Here is a 16,357-nt window from a genome sequence, read left to right on the forward strand (position 1 = left end):
GAAAATAATAAATTTTAATTGGGGCTTATTTCGTCTTTTTGGTCTTTAAATTTAAAAATACCTTACTACCCTTTTGTTTATTAAAGAGCTTTTTTTCGAAGGGGCTTTTCTGTCCTATTGCACGAGGTTTCCAATTTGTCCTCATTAGTCTTCAGATGGATTAAATATTTGATTGTGTTTTTAGGTATTTCACCCCTTTGTCATCCTCAAATCCTGGATTTTGTTTCTCTTTCTCCTTAAATCCTGATCTTTGTTCCGTAGTTTATCTTTGATAGCAGCGCCAAATGAAATACTTGAACAAAGATAGCTATCAACGAGTCTGAGAATCGAGTTTTCGGTTTTGGGTCTACTGTGGATTTTCAACCAAAAAATTTGGTGTCTTCAGTTGAGCGAGACAGAAATAACCTCTTAAGTCTCTCTCCATAAGTCTCTTTGGATCTGATCAACTTATGACCTCTCTGTTTTTGCTTGTTTGTAAGAAAAAAAGGAGTAGCCAAGTGTTATTTAAGGAAAATTAGTCTGTGGATCCACCCTTGTCAAAAACATATATATAAATCACCGAGTTTTCCCCTCAAAAAAAAAAAAAAAAAACAAAAAACAAAAAAAATACAACTATGTTGTTTTTTTTTGTTTTTTTGTTTTTTTTGTTTTTTTTAAGTTAAACTAATAAAGGTGTGGAAACTCTTAATCCATTATTCACCATCTGGAACAAAAAGGATCAATGTATCGTTAGTTGGATCAATCTGACACTCTCTAAGAAAGTTTTGTCCACAGTTTATGGACTTGATACTTCCAGACAAGTCTGGTACACTTTAGCAGCTAAGTTTGCTAATGATTCTAGGTCTTGAATTGCCAATCTCAAAAGACAATTGTTGAGTCTCCACCAAGGCTCCTAGACCTGTTTAGAGTATATTCAATCAACCAAGGTATGGTCTGATCAATTAGCAGCAGTAGGGAAACCTGTCCCCGATGAGGATTTGATTTCTTTTCTCCTTAATGGCCTTAATCCTTCCTTCAACACCTTTGTCACTACTGTCTCTCTGCTAACTAGAGAAAAATAGCTCTCATTGGATGATTTTTAAGAGGAGCTTGACAATCATGAAACACTGCTGAATTAGTAGCAAGCATCATCTGCAGACACCTCAATTTTTGCCTTGTTTACTCAAAGACAAGGACAAAAATCCTTCAGAGGCCGTGGGCAATACCCTGCCATGTTTCCAGCAAGAAACTTCAGCCTTAGACCACCTCCTGCTGTTGCCAGGTTTTCCAACAACAATTCTAGTGTAGCACCAAGGTACAATATCTCTCATGTTCCAAGGTACGATACCTGTTCTGGATACAACACCTCTCCTGCCCCAAGGTATAATACCTCTTTTGGATACAATACTTATGATGGTCCACTACCACAACCATAATAGGTCAGACATCCTTCAACTTTGCTCTTCGAGTTCCATGCCAAATATGTGGGGAGGTAAACCACATAGCCTTGGACTGCTACTATAGGATGGACTATTCCTTCCAAGGGAAACATCCTCCTCCTAAACTAGCTGCAATGGTGGCTCTATCCAACATTGCCTATGAAGATCCACAGTGGTATGCAGACAGTGCAGCCAATCCACACATCACTCAAGACTTAGAAAACCTCAACATCCAGCAACCCTTCCAACACAATGAAACTATTGCTGTGGGGAATGGAACAGCTCTTGCTATAGCCAATTTTGGTTCTACAACTATCCACTCCTCTAACTCTACTTTTAAACTCAATAATGTCTTGCATTGTCGACAATGTGCTGCAAACCTTGTTTCCATTCAAAGATGTTTTCATGATAATGCTTGTTTCTTTATTTTGACATCCTCTAATTTTTATATCATTGATTTTCAGACCAGAACAATCCTCTTGGAGGGGAAGAGTGAGAATGGCATGTATCCTCTATGGTTGGGCAAGAAGGATCACAAAGGCAACAAGTCATTTATAGCTTTGTTAGGAATAAGAACATCTTCTTTAGTATGGCACTTTAGGTTAGGCCAACCTGCTAATGATGTAGTTACTCGAGTTGTTAAAGATAACAATCCCCTTGTTTTATTTTCAAATTCTGTTTTAGATTCAAATTTCAATAAAAGTGTCATTTATGAGTCATGTCAATTGGGCAAAAGTAAGAAACAACATTTCTCTGCATCTAACCGTGTATCTTTATCCCCTTTATAAATCATTCACACTGATATCTAGACTTCTCCAGTAATGTCAATCACTAGTCATAAATATTACATTATTTTTGTGGATGATTACTCAAGATTTACATGGATTTATCCCTTACACACCAAGTCTGAAACCTACGAAACATTTTTGAAATTCAAACTGCTTGTGGAAAATCAATTCTCCAGAACAATCAAAGAACTCCAATTTGATGGTGGAGGTGAATATACCTCTCTTCAATTCAAATCCTTTCTCAAAACCAATGTCATTGTTCATAGGAAAAGTTGTCCATACACTTCTCCACAAAATGGCCTTGCAGAAAGAAAACTAAGGCATATCCTTGAAACTGGATTAACATTGTTAGCTCACTCTCATCTTTCTAATAGGTATTGGGTAGATTCTTTCTTCACTGCTGTGTATGTCATAAACAGATTGCCTACACCTGTTCTCCAAAACATGTCTCCATACTCTAAACTTTACACCAAAGCCCCTAACTACCAGAAACTTAGAGTTTTTGGATTCTTGTGCTATCCCCTATTGCGGCCTTACAATGCTCACAAACTAGATTATGGGTCTAAACCTTGTATCTTTTAGGTTATAACTTTGTAGGTTACAAATGTCTTGATCCAGTAACCAATAAGGCCTACCTTTCAAGACATGTTGTGTTTGATGAGAATTCTTTTCCAGCCAAGGATCTTGCTACATCACTCTTTCCATCCAGGTTACACTCCACAGGTGATTCTTCTTTCCATTTGCCAACTATTTCTTCTTTTACTAATGAATCACCAAATGGTACTCACTCTACAATTTAGCAATCATCCACTGTGGATTGTTTACACACTGCAGAACAACCAACCTTACCTCTTGTAGACCAAAACCCTACTTTACCTACTGCACCAATGCCATCCCAACCTATGATTACACGATCTAGGACTCAACTGTTAAGCACAACCCGTACTACATTTACTGCAACACCTTCCTCAAATGCAGATCATCTTTCCCAAACTATCACTAAACCTATTGCTCAACCTATAGCTGAACCACCCTCTCCTCTCCCATCTCACCCCATGACCATGAGGTCCAGAACAGGAAACCAAAAACCCAAAAACTTCTCAAACTTCAAAATGCTTCACTCTAGGTATCCCCTTCTAGGCTACAACACTTTCCTACCTAAATCTGAACCTTCATGCTATAGTAAAGCTGCTACTGACCCACGGTGACAGGCTGCAATATCTCTAAAATTTGAGGCCCTCTTCTCCAACAAAACATGGATACTTTGTCCTAGGACTTCACACCAACATGTGATTCATAACAAGTGGGTGTACAAGATTAAGAGAAAGTCAGATGGTGCAGTGGACAGGTTTAAGGCCAGACTAGTTGCTAAAGGGTTTGAGCAAACATCTGGGGTGGATTATACTGACACATTCAGTCCAGTAATTAAGCCATCTACTATTCAGGTTATTCTAACATTAGCAGTGCACTTCAATTGGATGATTAATCAGTTTGACATCTCTAATGCTTTTCTTCATGGTTCTTTATTTGAGAAAGTTTACATGAAACAACCAAAGGGTTTTGTTGACAAAAACCATACACACTCAGTGTGCAGACAGCAGAAAGCCATTTATGGCCTTAAACAAGCCCTAAGAGCTTGGTTCAATAGACTTTATACCTATCTATTAGATATTGGTTTCACTACATCTCTTGTGGATAACTCTCTATTCATATTTATATCTGGAAGTATTCAAATATTTATGCTAATCTATGTAGATGTCATAATCATTACGGGTACACACCCTGATATGATTAACTTTTTAGTCCAACTCATGCAGCAGGAATTTCCTGTAAAGGACTTAAGGACCACTGGGCCTCTTTCTTGGCATTCAGGTCCTTGTGGTCCTGCAGGTATTCGTTATTGTGCAAATTTATATTAACTCGCAAGTGCACGAATCGATTGTAGTTAATGGATTGCAAGTGCGAGGTCGATCCCACAGAGAATTGTATTTTTGAAAGAGCAATTTAAATCTAAAATAATTTAATCCTAACCTAATTCCAAAAGAGATTTAATTTTGGGGTTTTTGAAAATAAAAACATAAACATAAACAAAATACAATAAAAAAAAAAAAAAAAAGATAAATACTAAGATTTGAGAATCCACACTCACCGAATCACAACATACCCCATGTTTACCAATGTTAATCCGAAGTTCTCACAAATAAAATTTTATATATATTTTACTATGCTTCAACAGTTAATCAAAATCATCCCATGCATCCATTCATTGCACAAATCACAAAAGAAATTCAATATCAATTAAATCATCAGATGTATCCATAAATCATAAAAGATATCAAATTTTAATTGAAACACCAAATGTATCCGTAGAACAAATCACAAGGAATATTCAATTTTAGGCAAATAAAGTCAAGCAATCAATTATGTGAAATTATCTCAAATCATCAAGTGTATCTTTGAATCATTCAACACAATTGAAAATAAGTAAAACTATTGAAATATAAAACCCAATAAAATCGGAAAAATAAAGACTTACATAAAAGTGATGTTGTTCTTCATCGGTGAGGCTTCATCCCCAACCTTAGTTGGAAATTTAGCTCTACATAAAAATAAAACCTAAATCTAAACCTAAACTAAACTAAAGAGAAAAACTGTGAAATTTTGTTATCTGGAATTGTATATTTTCTTGAATGTAAAGAGGTCTATTTATAGGCTTAGGAAAGTCCTAGAAGCCCTAGTAAACCTAGATAATTTGGAGGTCTGTCTCCCAATCTAATTAAATAGAAGTTTGAAATCGAAATAGGATTTGTCCAAATTTGTGTCTTTTTATTGCGGGGCAATTTTAGCATAGTAACCATCCGAATTAGGGAAATCCTATTTCACAACTAATTCTAGTATTTTTAGTTAGCTTTTCAATGCCGCTAAAATCATTGCAATACAATATTTGAGCAAAAGGTTATGGTCAAAATAATGAGACATGTACAGAATCTGATTTTGAATCAAATCCGATTTTGACTCCGATTAGAGAAATTTCGATTTAATCATCTCTTTGATTGGGTTAAACTTAACCACATCATCTAGGTCTTCTCAAAGTATGATTTCTTCCAAACTTTGCATTTTTCCCTTTAAAGCTGCAGTTTTTCTTCAACAACTTATAAAACACTAAAAATACGAAACTAACACAAAACATTAAATAACGACACAGCTAAATGATTAACTAATGTAAATAAAAGGGTCCAAATATAAAATATTTGGCACTTATCATTCATCTCTGTCAATCAAAATACATCTCTGAGCTTCTCAACAAAACTCACATGACTGGAGCAAAGCCTGCAAAGTCCCCTTATTCCTTTGGTTCCCAACTTTCCAGATTGGATGGTGAAGCATTACTTGATCCCTCTAAATACAGAAGTGTAGTAGGAGCCCTACAATATTGTACATTGACAAGACTTGATGTAGCTTTCTCAATGAACTAGCTTTGCCAGCACATGCACCATCCCGTTGCCACCCACTGGACTACAGTCAAGAGAGTCTTAAGGTTCCTCAAGAACTCATCTGATCATGGCTTGTTTTACTCCAAGACTACTCTCCAGCTAAATGCTTTCTGTGACTTAGATTTGGCAGGATGCCCTGATGATAGAAGATCCACATCTGGTTTTGCTATGTTTCTTGGTGATTGCTTGGTATCTTGGAGTGCCAAGAAACAACCAGTGGTCTCTTGATCAAGCACTGAGGCTGAGTAATGATCTCTGGCTATGGCTACCACTAAATTGTATTGGTTAAGAATGTTGTTTCACGAAATTCATATCTCTCTCCCAATTGCTTCAGTTGTATAGTGTGACAATGTGAGTGCCCTATCTTTGGTTGCCAATCCAGTTTACCATACTAGAACAAAGCACATAGAAGTTGACTACCATTATGTCAGAGAAAAAGTCCTCTACAGAGATATCACAGTCTCCTTTATCTCTATAGCAGATCAAATTGCAGGTGTTTTTACCAAAAGATTATCTTAAGCTCGTTTCCTTTATCTCAAGTCCAAGCTCAAAGTGATTCCATCCCCTTTTTGTTTGAGGGGGCATGTTAAGCACACTACATCTTCTGATAATCCTACTTCTGGTGATCCTACTGTTCCTATAGCAGCTCCTGATGATCCTGCTGTTCCTACAACAGATGTTCCAACAACACAACCTGTATGCGCTCAAGCGCATAGTCCAGAGAGATTGAGCGCACTCGTAAAGGCTACTTACCAACTTGGGTTAGCTCGAGCGCAGTCACTGGTGCGCTCGAGCCCAGTCACGATCCGCCATGAGACATCTAGTTCTACTTAACTTATCTTCTATCATTGAATGCAAATGTCTTCTATTTGCATTCAATCACATCCCTTGTAATTATTTCTTTTAATTAGATCTCTCATGTGTATTAGGACTTCTATTATAATTGTAATTAGTTTATATAGATAGTTTTCTCATCACATCAAACTTACTTTGTTAAGTTTTGGTGTTCCTTTGTAATTGTAACACTTGTCTTATTTAAGCTTCATGAGAAGGCTGATGAAAGTATTCTGCCAAATTCTATTTCTCTAAACCTCCAAAACTCTAAGCAGAAAACAGTAAAGGTAAAAGCGGCCGGTGGTGAGAGGGGAGAGACCAAAAGTTTGTGAAACTGCCGCGTAATGGATGGAAAACGTATGCATATCCAAGGTGTGTAGAAGAAAGCTGTAATCAGATGACGCAAACAAAGTAAAGCTTACGGTGCTTCATTTACGTAATGAGTAAATATTGCATCATAAGACTTTTGCAGCATCAGATTTCCGTACTGCCTCAATTGAGTATATATATAAAAGTAGACTTTTAAACAATTATGCACACTATGCATGCTTCCAAGATCCATAATACTATAGCATTAGCGGGTCCAAACCGACAAAAGTATGAACCAAGGGATAAATTTATTTTTATTGAAATATTTAAGCCTAATTTTTAAGTTTATATATATACAACTTTATTAAAATAAATAAATAAATAAATAAATAAAAAAAAAAAAAACCTTAAAATAAAAATTAATAAATGGAGAGCCATGACCCTCTTTGGTCTATTAATAGTTTCGTCACGAGATGTATTTGTCAATTATTGAAGAACAAATATAACAATTTTTCTCGATGATCAAGTCAACTCTATTAAGGATCCAATGACTTGATTCAACAAAATCTGCTGCAATGATATATATATAACCTCATTGAATCAATTCTATCAAACTTCTACAACCATCCAACTCATTCTTAACACGTATTTCCAATCCATATATATTGCTTCATCTCTTTTAATATAATAATGAAAAAAATAAAAAAAGAAAAGGAAAAAATTTCTTGGAGGAAAAAGCTAGGATTTCACCCCCACAAGGCGAAAGGAGGTCTCACGGGGCTAATGACGTGAGTCGGGACAGGGATACTCTCGATTTCAAATGAAATAGATTCCATTCATTTATGGCAAGAATTTAAAATTGGTATATCTTACTGTGTACATAATGCTACATCATTTTAACATTTTTAAAAGAGAAGTCAACATTATCAAAAGTCACAATATAAAAGCAAAACGTCCCTAATGGATACCCAACGAAGGATAGCACTACAGGCCTCTCTTCTATTTTTTCTTTTTTGGTAAGATCTTCTGTTTGTTTTTTATTCTGTTTGTATTTGTATGGCTTTATTAGCAACCAAAAAAAAAAAAAAAAAAAGATTTTATGTGAATGGATAAAATAATTAATTGGATAATTCAAGATTTATTTGAACAAATGGAAATATTTTATATGAATTCTCTGTTCAAATTACTAATAATTTATATAAGAAATTGATGGACATAGAGATTCCGTGTGGGGACTTTTAGTAGAACCTTTAGAGCAAAGCTAGAATGGAGTGATTGCTTTAATAAGTGGTTGACCAAAGTGGTCATTGCCTTGCCCATCAAGACTGAAAAAGAGATTCCTTGTCGGCAATTTTAGGATCAAAGCCAGAAACTTAGAGCAGTCACATTAGTCTCAACAAATTATAATTAGGTTTGTGGCTATTTTAACTAGCAATGTAACAAAAAAATGCTCCACATCTGGCTCAATAAAATGATAAGGATTTGTTGAACTGCTCAGCAAATTTGTAGTTCAACAAATTTTTATTTATATTAATAATAAAAGTAATCTTACTACAAATTTGCTGAGCACTGTAACAGTTCAACAAATCCTTATCATTTTATCTACTCTTCCTTGGGAATAAGAAAAGTAGATAAAAAAATAAAATAAAATAAAAAGAATAGTGAAAGTGAATAGCTAAAATGTTAAGCCGGATGTGGGTAATTTGAAAAAGTGAATAACTAAAATAGAAAAAAATATATATATGTTTTTTAGCTAAATTTTAAGTAAATATTTGTTGAGCTGGATGTGAGTACATAGAAATTAAAACATAAATTGTTATGAATTTACAGAGTTGGAAATGTACATGGAAGTCATCTTTTTCTGATAAGGGATGGACAAATCTACCATTGAATCTCTAAAACTCATATGTCGGTCTTACATATTCAACAATAAATTATATATATATATATATATGTGTGTGTGTGTGTGTGTGTGTGTGTGAATAAAAAATGTGTAGGAGAATGACAACACACTCATTTCAAAATTTTAATATTTTAAAAAAATTTAAAAGATTATTCTGTTTGGTTCCACTCAAGTAGAGAAAATTTAAATACCAAAGACAATGTGAATTTGCTCCCAAGTGCATGTTGAGCGTTTATTTGACAGGAAAATAAAAGGTATTCAAACAAATTGGAGGGACGAAAAGGTAGCTAGGGTGAGTTCATAGGTCTGCAAGTAAAAACACATAAAATCAATTTTTTTTTCTAAACATATTGCTCCAATGGCTTAAAAGCGTCAATTTTTTCACATTTTCAAACCGCCATTCGAAAAAAATGAACTTCTAAACGAGATCATTTCTGCAATTTGTTTAGAAATGCACTTTTAATCTGCAAAATCGTAAGGCTAAATAAACTCTTAATTTGGTTAGGAAACTCTAGGGTTTTGATTTTGAGCGCTTGTGAATACTTAGGAACTCAATACAAAATTTAATTAGAATTTTTGCTATAAATATCTCTCTGTAGGTAAAAGGAAGTAAAAATTAAAAAACACAAACTCAAAAAAATAGTCCAACCTTAATTCCCTTTACACGACTTATTTACCAATAATAATAATAATAATAATAAACACCCAACTTCAAGGCGACCAATTCTCTTCTTCTTCTTCTTTGGATTAATCCCTTTGTAAACGAAGCTGATGATAAAAATTTGCAATAAAAATGTCTGCTTTCCTATCAATATCGTCATCTAAAGCATAACTGCTCGGTCGTTGAATCTCTGCCACTAAACAATTTCCATCGAATTTTTCATCTTCCGTGTAACAATGCCAGCCCGGTGGGGCATCAAACCTCAGCCGGCGCGGCTGCCTCAGAAGTTTTAATTTCTTCAGAGTCTCCTTCAGGCGATCGCCTAGAAGTAGCCAATTCTCTCTGCCCATTTGTAGACTTGTAGTTGAAGTGAAACGACTTAGTTTAATATGGTGCAAAACATTGTGGATTTCGTAGAGGATTTTATAGATGATAGAGCTGTAACAGTACTGTAAGGTGAAGAACATCTTTCAAATGATTAGAGAACGAAGGGTGGAGCTACTTACATTGGAGTTTCATGGAAGAAGAGGTCGGTGTGTTTTGTGGAGACCAAGGGTCCCAACGTACGGCAGTAAAACATGGCAACGATTGCTACTTTTTTGGCGGCATCATGAATTCATGAGTCATCATGGCCGATATGTTTTGTTGTTGAAGCTAGCTTGTTCGTAATACTTGATTAATAATAATAATTATGCTCTTTAATTACTAAGCTAAGTTGATAAGATTGATTCAATTTTAAAACGTTTACATTAATGCTGAAGTGTGTGTTGTTTTACAAAGGAGTAACGTTAACGTGGCTTTTTTAATGATAATTTTAAAAACCACGTCAGAGAGTATGAGAATAAAAATATGTAAGTGAAAGTGGAAGTATGTATAACATTCTCTTTACAAAATAGATATGGACTCAAATTTAGTGGTAGAATTATTTTTGTAGGACTGGACGTAATATACGTTCATTCTTTTGATTGTGCATTTACAATATTTTGCAACAAGATAGACATTAATTTTTTTTGCGAATAGTTTTTCTCTAAGTTGGGTTGGAAATTTTTTTTCAAGCCCGTCTATAAACTGCTTTTATTATCATATGAGAAGTACATGATTTTTTTAATTAATATGTGAGAAGCAATTTTCATGTGCTCAAATAATACATGCCAGTTTTATAGCTGGGGTTGGAGGAAATTTCAGTCAAACAAAAAACATAAAAATTGCTTAAAATTTTAACAGAACATTGATAAATAATTTCTATTCTTTAAATATAGTCAGAAGGAAATTTGTAATATATATATATTTTTTCTTTTCTGAATATTTCTATATAGTTAATGTGTCGGTTAACCATATTCTAAACATGGAAAAAATCATTAGCTTATCAAATTATCTATGAAAACCATTCAACATAGACAAACAAATCCTCTAGTAATTTCTGAAATAGCATTAAAAGCAAGACATGTACATGGATCGACATGAATAGTCACTCTTCTGCTTATTCTAGCTAGCTTTTCTTTCCTAGATTAATTGGTATAATCAAATCGAGAAGAAATACTTTTAGATACTCCTTTATTAGTTCCAAAACATTATTAATGAAAAATATCGCTTGAATTTTCTTTTTTATTAGTACAACCCCCGCAAGAGAAAAATTATGTCTTACGCAAATACAATAGAATGGTTACATATTCGTGAGAAGTCATTGGAGCAAAAACATCATTTGTTACCTTTTTACTCTGATCACTTCTGAATCGTTAGGCTTTGAATGAAAAGCTGATTTCCCATCAGATTTCAGGACTCAGCGAAAGACCTGATCTATGACTACTCCCAAAAATAAACATCAACGACAAAAAAAATTTCAAGTAGACATTAACCAACAAATATGAGAACAACACTTCAAGATGCCCAATAGCTAGAAACTTAAGAGTTTGCAACTAACTGCTCATGAAAACCAACATGTGAGCTTCCATCGTCAGTCACCTGGTCTTCCAGTTGTCCTTCCATCTGTCTCCTAGCATCCCGACGAGCCGTCCTCTCAGCTAGTTTCAGTTCTTTAAAACCATCTTCAAACTTGGCTTCATCCTTGCGTGGAAAGAAAACAACTTCCATCTTCCCCTGCTCTTCGTACAGCTTCTCCATCTTTGCTTTCCAGAAGACGCCCATTTCTGTGTCCATCTTGTGGTATGGAGTTTTCAGCAGGTACTCGTCAATCCCACCTGCCTTGTCTATGCAGCGGAGGGCATGAGTGGTGACTTTCACTCGAATATGGCGGTCTAAAACGTAACTGAATAGCCGCTTCTCCTGGACGTTTGGCTTCCAATTCCTCCTTGACCTATCACCAGCATTGCAGAAAAAGTTTTGAATATCATGCTTCTTCTAAATTGACAAAAGACAAAAGAACCTCATAATGCCAAAATGAAGCAACCACAAGACTCAATTTAAGATGCAGAATAAAATAGCCAACTTCATACTGCAATCCTTCTTAGTGAAAAGTTACTCTGCAGACTATGTAGGGGAGTGCACTATGTGCATAAATGAAATCAATACTGGATTAAATATCATCTATGTAGAGTGCATTGACTGATTGACTAAATGCCAAATTCTAAAGTCCCCATCCAAACCCCTCCACAACAAGCAAATCTATGAACCAATAAGCACCTCTAATGCTTGAACGGCAGTTGTCCAGACCATATAGAACTTTCATCAGAAAGTAATAGAAGTAGATGTATTTATGTTTTATCCAAGCACAATAGGACATTTTTCATCGTCAAGTCAACTCTAATAAGGATCCAATGGCTTGAAAGATGAAATCTGCCGCAATGATGGTTAGATACATAATCTCATTGAATCAGTTCTATCACATGGGAACTCCAATGATCAGCAGCCAATGCAAATACTTAATAATCCATTTACTAATTTAAAGTGGATCCTGCTTCACCATATGTTATTCCTACAGATCAAAGGATTTGTAGGACTACAAGGCCAACTTATTCTTAACAGTATCACCATCCCATATTGCTTCATCCCTTTTAATGATGGGGAAAAATAAATAAATAAATCAACACAAAAAGACCATGCACCATGTATGGCTAAGAACATTCTCCCCGCTTATTCGGGTGATGCTGCTTCGGTTGATTAGGCTATGGAGAAACTGTTAAAGAGTCATGTAATAGACTTTATTGCCACTAGGACCAAGGACCTTGGGCTCAATTTCAAACTTTCAATCAGGTGATGCTGAGTTTTTAATTCGAGATTGTCGGAGAAAGGTACTCCTCATGCATCTAAGATGCCGATTGTTTTGTCGACATTATCCAAGATTGCTGAGGATAGGGATGGGTTGTTACAACCCCAATATTGGCCGGTAGGTTTAGGTCCTTCAGTGGAGATTGAGGTTTATTATCCTCGTCTGGGGAGATTGAAGAGTGGGATTTTCCCGAGCCCTCGATTAGGATTATGAAGAAGGGGAGGATCCGGCCTTGGTGATGTTGGACACCATTGAAGAGGATTTTCATAAGGAAGTAAAAGTTGCTCAGGCGAAGTATAAAAGCACTAGGGAGCTGCTCAACCTGAAGAGTTCAGTTAACTATGGCGACAGTATTACTTCCAATTGATGAGGGAAAGGCAAGGTGCAAGGGAGGCATCGCTAAGCCTCTTTTTGGGTCTCGAATGGGGGGGTTTTAGTCTTAGGGTTTATGGTGTCGTGAGGGCTTTGTCTTGGGGTTTTTCTTGGGCTTTCTTTCTTTCGTTAATCTATCGTCTTTGCTCTCTTTTCCTCTCCTTCTTTTCTTCTCCTTTTTTAGGCATTCTCTTGTATACTTTCTGTGCACTAGGGTTGTGCCTCTCTACGCTTTTGATTTATGAAACCTTTTACCTATATAAAAAAAAAGGTGATGCTGAGCATAAAGTAAAAAATATGAACTCCGGAAGGACATACAGCAGTGGACATGTAGCCCATGGGGCTATAGGGAAGACAAGATGTAACATACTTAATAGGATGGGCTGCGTCTTAAGAAGTCAGGGATGGTAATAAGTCTAATCTCAAAATAAAGTTAGACTCATAAACAGCCTTTGGTCTTCTAATTTCGACCTCCAATCCACTTGCTACTACCACCGAGTATTTTCAAGAAGTTCATGGCAAGTAATTAGAGCATGACAAGTCAAGAATCCTGAGACAATCAATAGTTCTGGATATTTTCAAGCCAAAAAAGGACCTGATTCTCCTCAGGCCACTGTATTAACTGATGAACTACTCCAAGCATAGGGCTTATTTTAACTAGTAGACCTTTCTGCCATTCCATTTTTAGGCAGAAAAGGAACTGGAGGCTTGACAGAACACTACGGACCCTAAAGATGATGGCCTGATTTAAAAGGCATCACTGAAACAAAGATGTATTGACCGGTGCACGCATACACAAACATGCACGCACATCGACAAACATAAAAGATAAGGAGGGAAAGGATCTAAGCTCATGATGCAACCACATAAATTGTTCGTCAAGTCAGTCCAGGCTCTTGGAAAATCACATTTACACAAAGCATGGCATTTCAGCTGCTCAACAAGTGAAAATTCTCCTAATGAAAGAGCATGCTTGCAGCTTCTGCATAAATTGAAGTTCTGAGTTGTGAATAATGGCACCATTCCAAGATTCTATCCTCAAATAAAACTTGTGATGGAAATAATTGATAATGGACTCCACTTGACATAGTTTTATCCAGGGACAACCATCTACCTGTGTCCCAAATTTGTAATCAATCGCATTGAAGGGTTTGAAGTTTAAAGTTTTGGTGGACCAATACAAACCTTTACATCATTGATTCAAGAACAAAAAGAAGGAAGAACAGCATAGATTTACTCTTCAACAGCAGCAACAGTTACAACATTCATGAGTATGGTTTTAACCCTCACTTGGGTAATAACTAACCGAGGAAGAAACCTTTTGTCTCTGCATGTGTTTATTTGGGCTAGGTAAGTGATAAGAGTGGATAATGCTGGTCAGTGTGCCTATAGATTAGAACTCATTCGAGATAGTATTTGATTATACAAAGAAGAGACTAGCAAAATACAGTTCAGTCCTTGGTGAGAAACCAACATTAAAAGAGAAAAACACCACTAAATCCCCGCAAAAGAAAACCCTCTGATCCACATCTTTCTGTACAGGTCTTCCCAAAAACAAGCCATTAAATACAAATCAACAAGTCTAAGAGAGAGAAGCGCAAAGAGAGAGAAAGGCAGCTCAGTTCTTGCTAATGTTTTCACCATTATTAAACTCCACAACTCAATCCCATCGCCCATATCTATATCCATATATATATCACTACAAAATACAATCTTTTCAATTTATTCTTTCGCTCATAAACCTGAAATGAAAAGCCCAAACAGAACACAACAAAATTCCAGCAATAAACAACAGTAGAGAAACGATCACCCACAAAAACAGAACGAATACCCAATCTCTATATTTCTTTTCATTGATAATTCAAATTAAAAATAAAAAGTGGGCCAAATTTGAACAAAACATAAAGCGAGAGAGAGGGGATTAAGAGCACAGACTTGTTGCCGCCGTCTTCGCTAACACGATTGCCGAACTGGATGTGGCGGCCAGCGAAAAGGCCGCGCTTGGCCCGACCCATCACCACCTTGCTGTCCGGTATGCATTTCTTCAGCGATTCCTTCATTCCCGGAGCCAAGTTCTTCTCCCCGCCGACATTCTTCAGCACTTTCTTCATCATCTCCTTCCCTCTAAACGCCATTTCTCTCCCTTTTCTTGGCTAGGGTTTTTGTTTGGGTGGAAAAGAAAGGTTAAGATTCAATTTCAAGTAAAGCCTACCGGATTTGTATGAAACCGGAGCTCGATTTTCTGCATGTCAAACTGCTCAGGGTTTAGTTTCGGAGGAGAACGAAGTTTGGCTGGGGTTTCTGCTCTTCTCTGCGGTAGGGATCTATGCGGTTAGTTCAGTAGCCGCCTTGATTTTGCCATGTCAGCAAATGTCCGACCTTGATATCAACCATTTTATTCGTCCCTTTCTTTTTCTATTTTTAATTTATGGATAATCTTAAGATTTTTTATTTTTTTATTTATTTTTTTATTTTGCAAATACGTTTTCATATGATATAAAAATGAAAGTAATTTTCAATGGTTTGTGAGTTTTTTATATTTTGGGTTGTTTGTATTGTGCCCCGCCTGTGGAGTCGAGGTAGAGACCACATGACATGTTTTGTGGAGCTTCGGTTGTGAAGGATATATGGAGTAGGTGTGGTAGCAAAATTCAGAAAAGAAGCATCAAGAATCCAAAATTTGTCTTTATATTGGAGGAGTTCCTGCTATATTTGAGTAAGGAAGATATAGAACTCACGGCGGTTGTGGCTAAAATGTTATGGCTTCATAGAAATGCCCTTGTTTATGGAAAAAAAGGTTAGTCCATTTTCCATTGTAATCGAGTGTACCTCAGAGTCGCTAAAGTCTTTCCAATTAGCTAACTCTTGGAAAGATAGCTCGTTTGAGAGGGTGAATGCAGAAGACGTTCAATGGGAAGCCCCCAACAACGATTTTGTTAAAATAAATTGGGATGCAGCTGTAGATAATAGTAGAAGGAAGATGAGTATTGGTGTGATTGTTAGAGATGGTAAGGGAGAGGTGTTGGCGACTTTGGTAGCGCCAAAAGACTACATCATTGAGCTCGATATTGCGAAGGCAATAGCGGCTTTAAGGGCCATTAAGCTAAGTCGGGATTTGGGTTTTCACATGGTGGTTTTGGAGGGTGACGCCCTCCAAGTGGTGCAGGCTCTCAATAAAGATGGGAGAAATTTGAGCTGTTACGGTCATTTTATTGAGGAGGCTCGAGAATTACTTAATTGTCTGCAAAACTAGAAGATAAACCATGTTAGATGATATCTCAATGGTGCAACTCATTGCCTGGCGAATGAGGCATTATTCTGTAGTGTGGAACAAGTCCTTATTGACAAAGTT

The 16,357-nt window shown here is 36.2% G+C and overlaps 1 protein-coding gene across 1 annotated transcript; it reads right to left on the reverse strand.

Annotated features, from left to right (window-relative positions):
- Positions 1-11,091: 11,091 nt before the first annotated feature.
- On the reverse strand, positions 11,092-15,359 carry LOC132189746 (large ribosomal subunit protein bL28m). Its single transcript, XM_059604528.1, has 2 exons — positions 14,941-15,359; positions 11,092-11,721 (listed from the first exon to the last, which is right to left on the reverse strand). The coding sequence occupies exons 1-2, from the start codon at positions 15,138-15,140 to the stop codon at positions 11,310-11,312; spliced, it is 612 nt and encodes a 203-aa protein (XP_059460511.1). The 5' UTR covers positions 15,141-15,359; the 3' UTR covers positions 11,092-11,309.
- Between the last annotated feature and the right edge of the window lie 998 nt (positions 15,360-16,357).

Source organism: Corylus avellana, chromosome ca8, assembly GCF_901000735.1.
Source record: "Corylus avellana chromosome ca8, CavTom2PMs-1.0".
NCBI classification, from domain to species: Eukaryota; Viridiplantae; Streptophyta; class Magnoliopsida; order Fagales; family Betulaceae; genus Corylus; species Corylus avellana.

Excerpts from the sequence above, each read along its gene's own strand:
- LOC132189746 (XM_059604528.1), bottom strand. The coding sequence starts at position 15,140 with ATGGCGTTTAGAGGGAAGGAGATGATGAAGAAAGTGCTGAAGAATGTC. Across the intron at positions 11,722-14,940 it reads AGCGAAGACGGCGGCAACAA|GTCAAGGAGGAATTGGAAGC; the intron begins GTCTGTGCTCTT and ends TGCTGGTGATAG.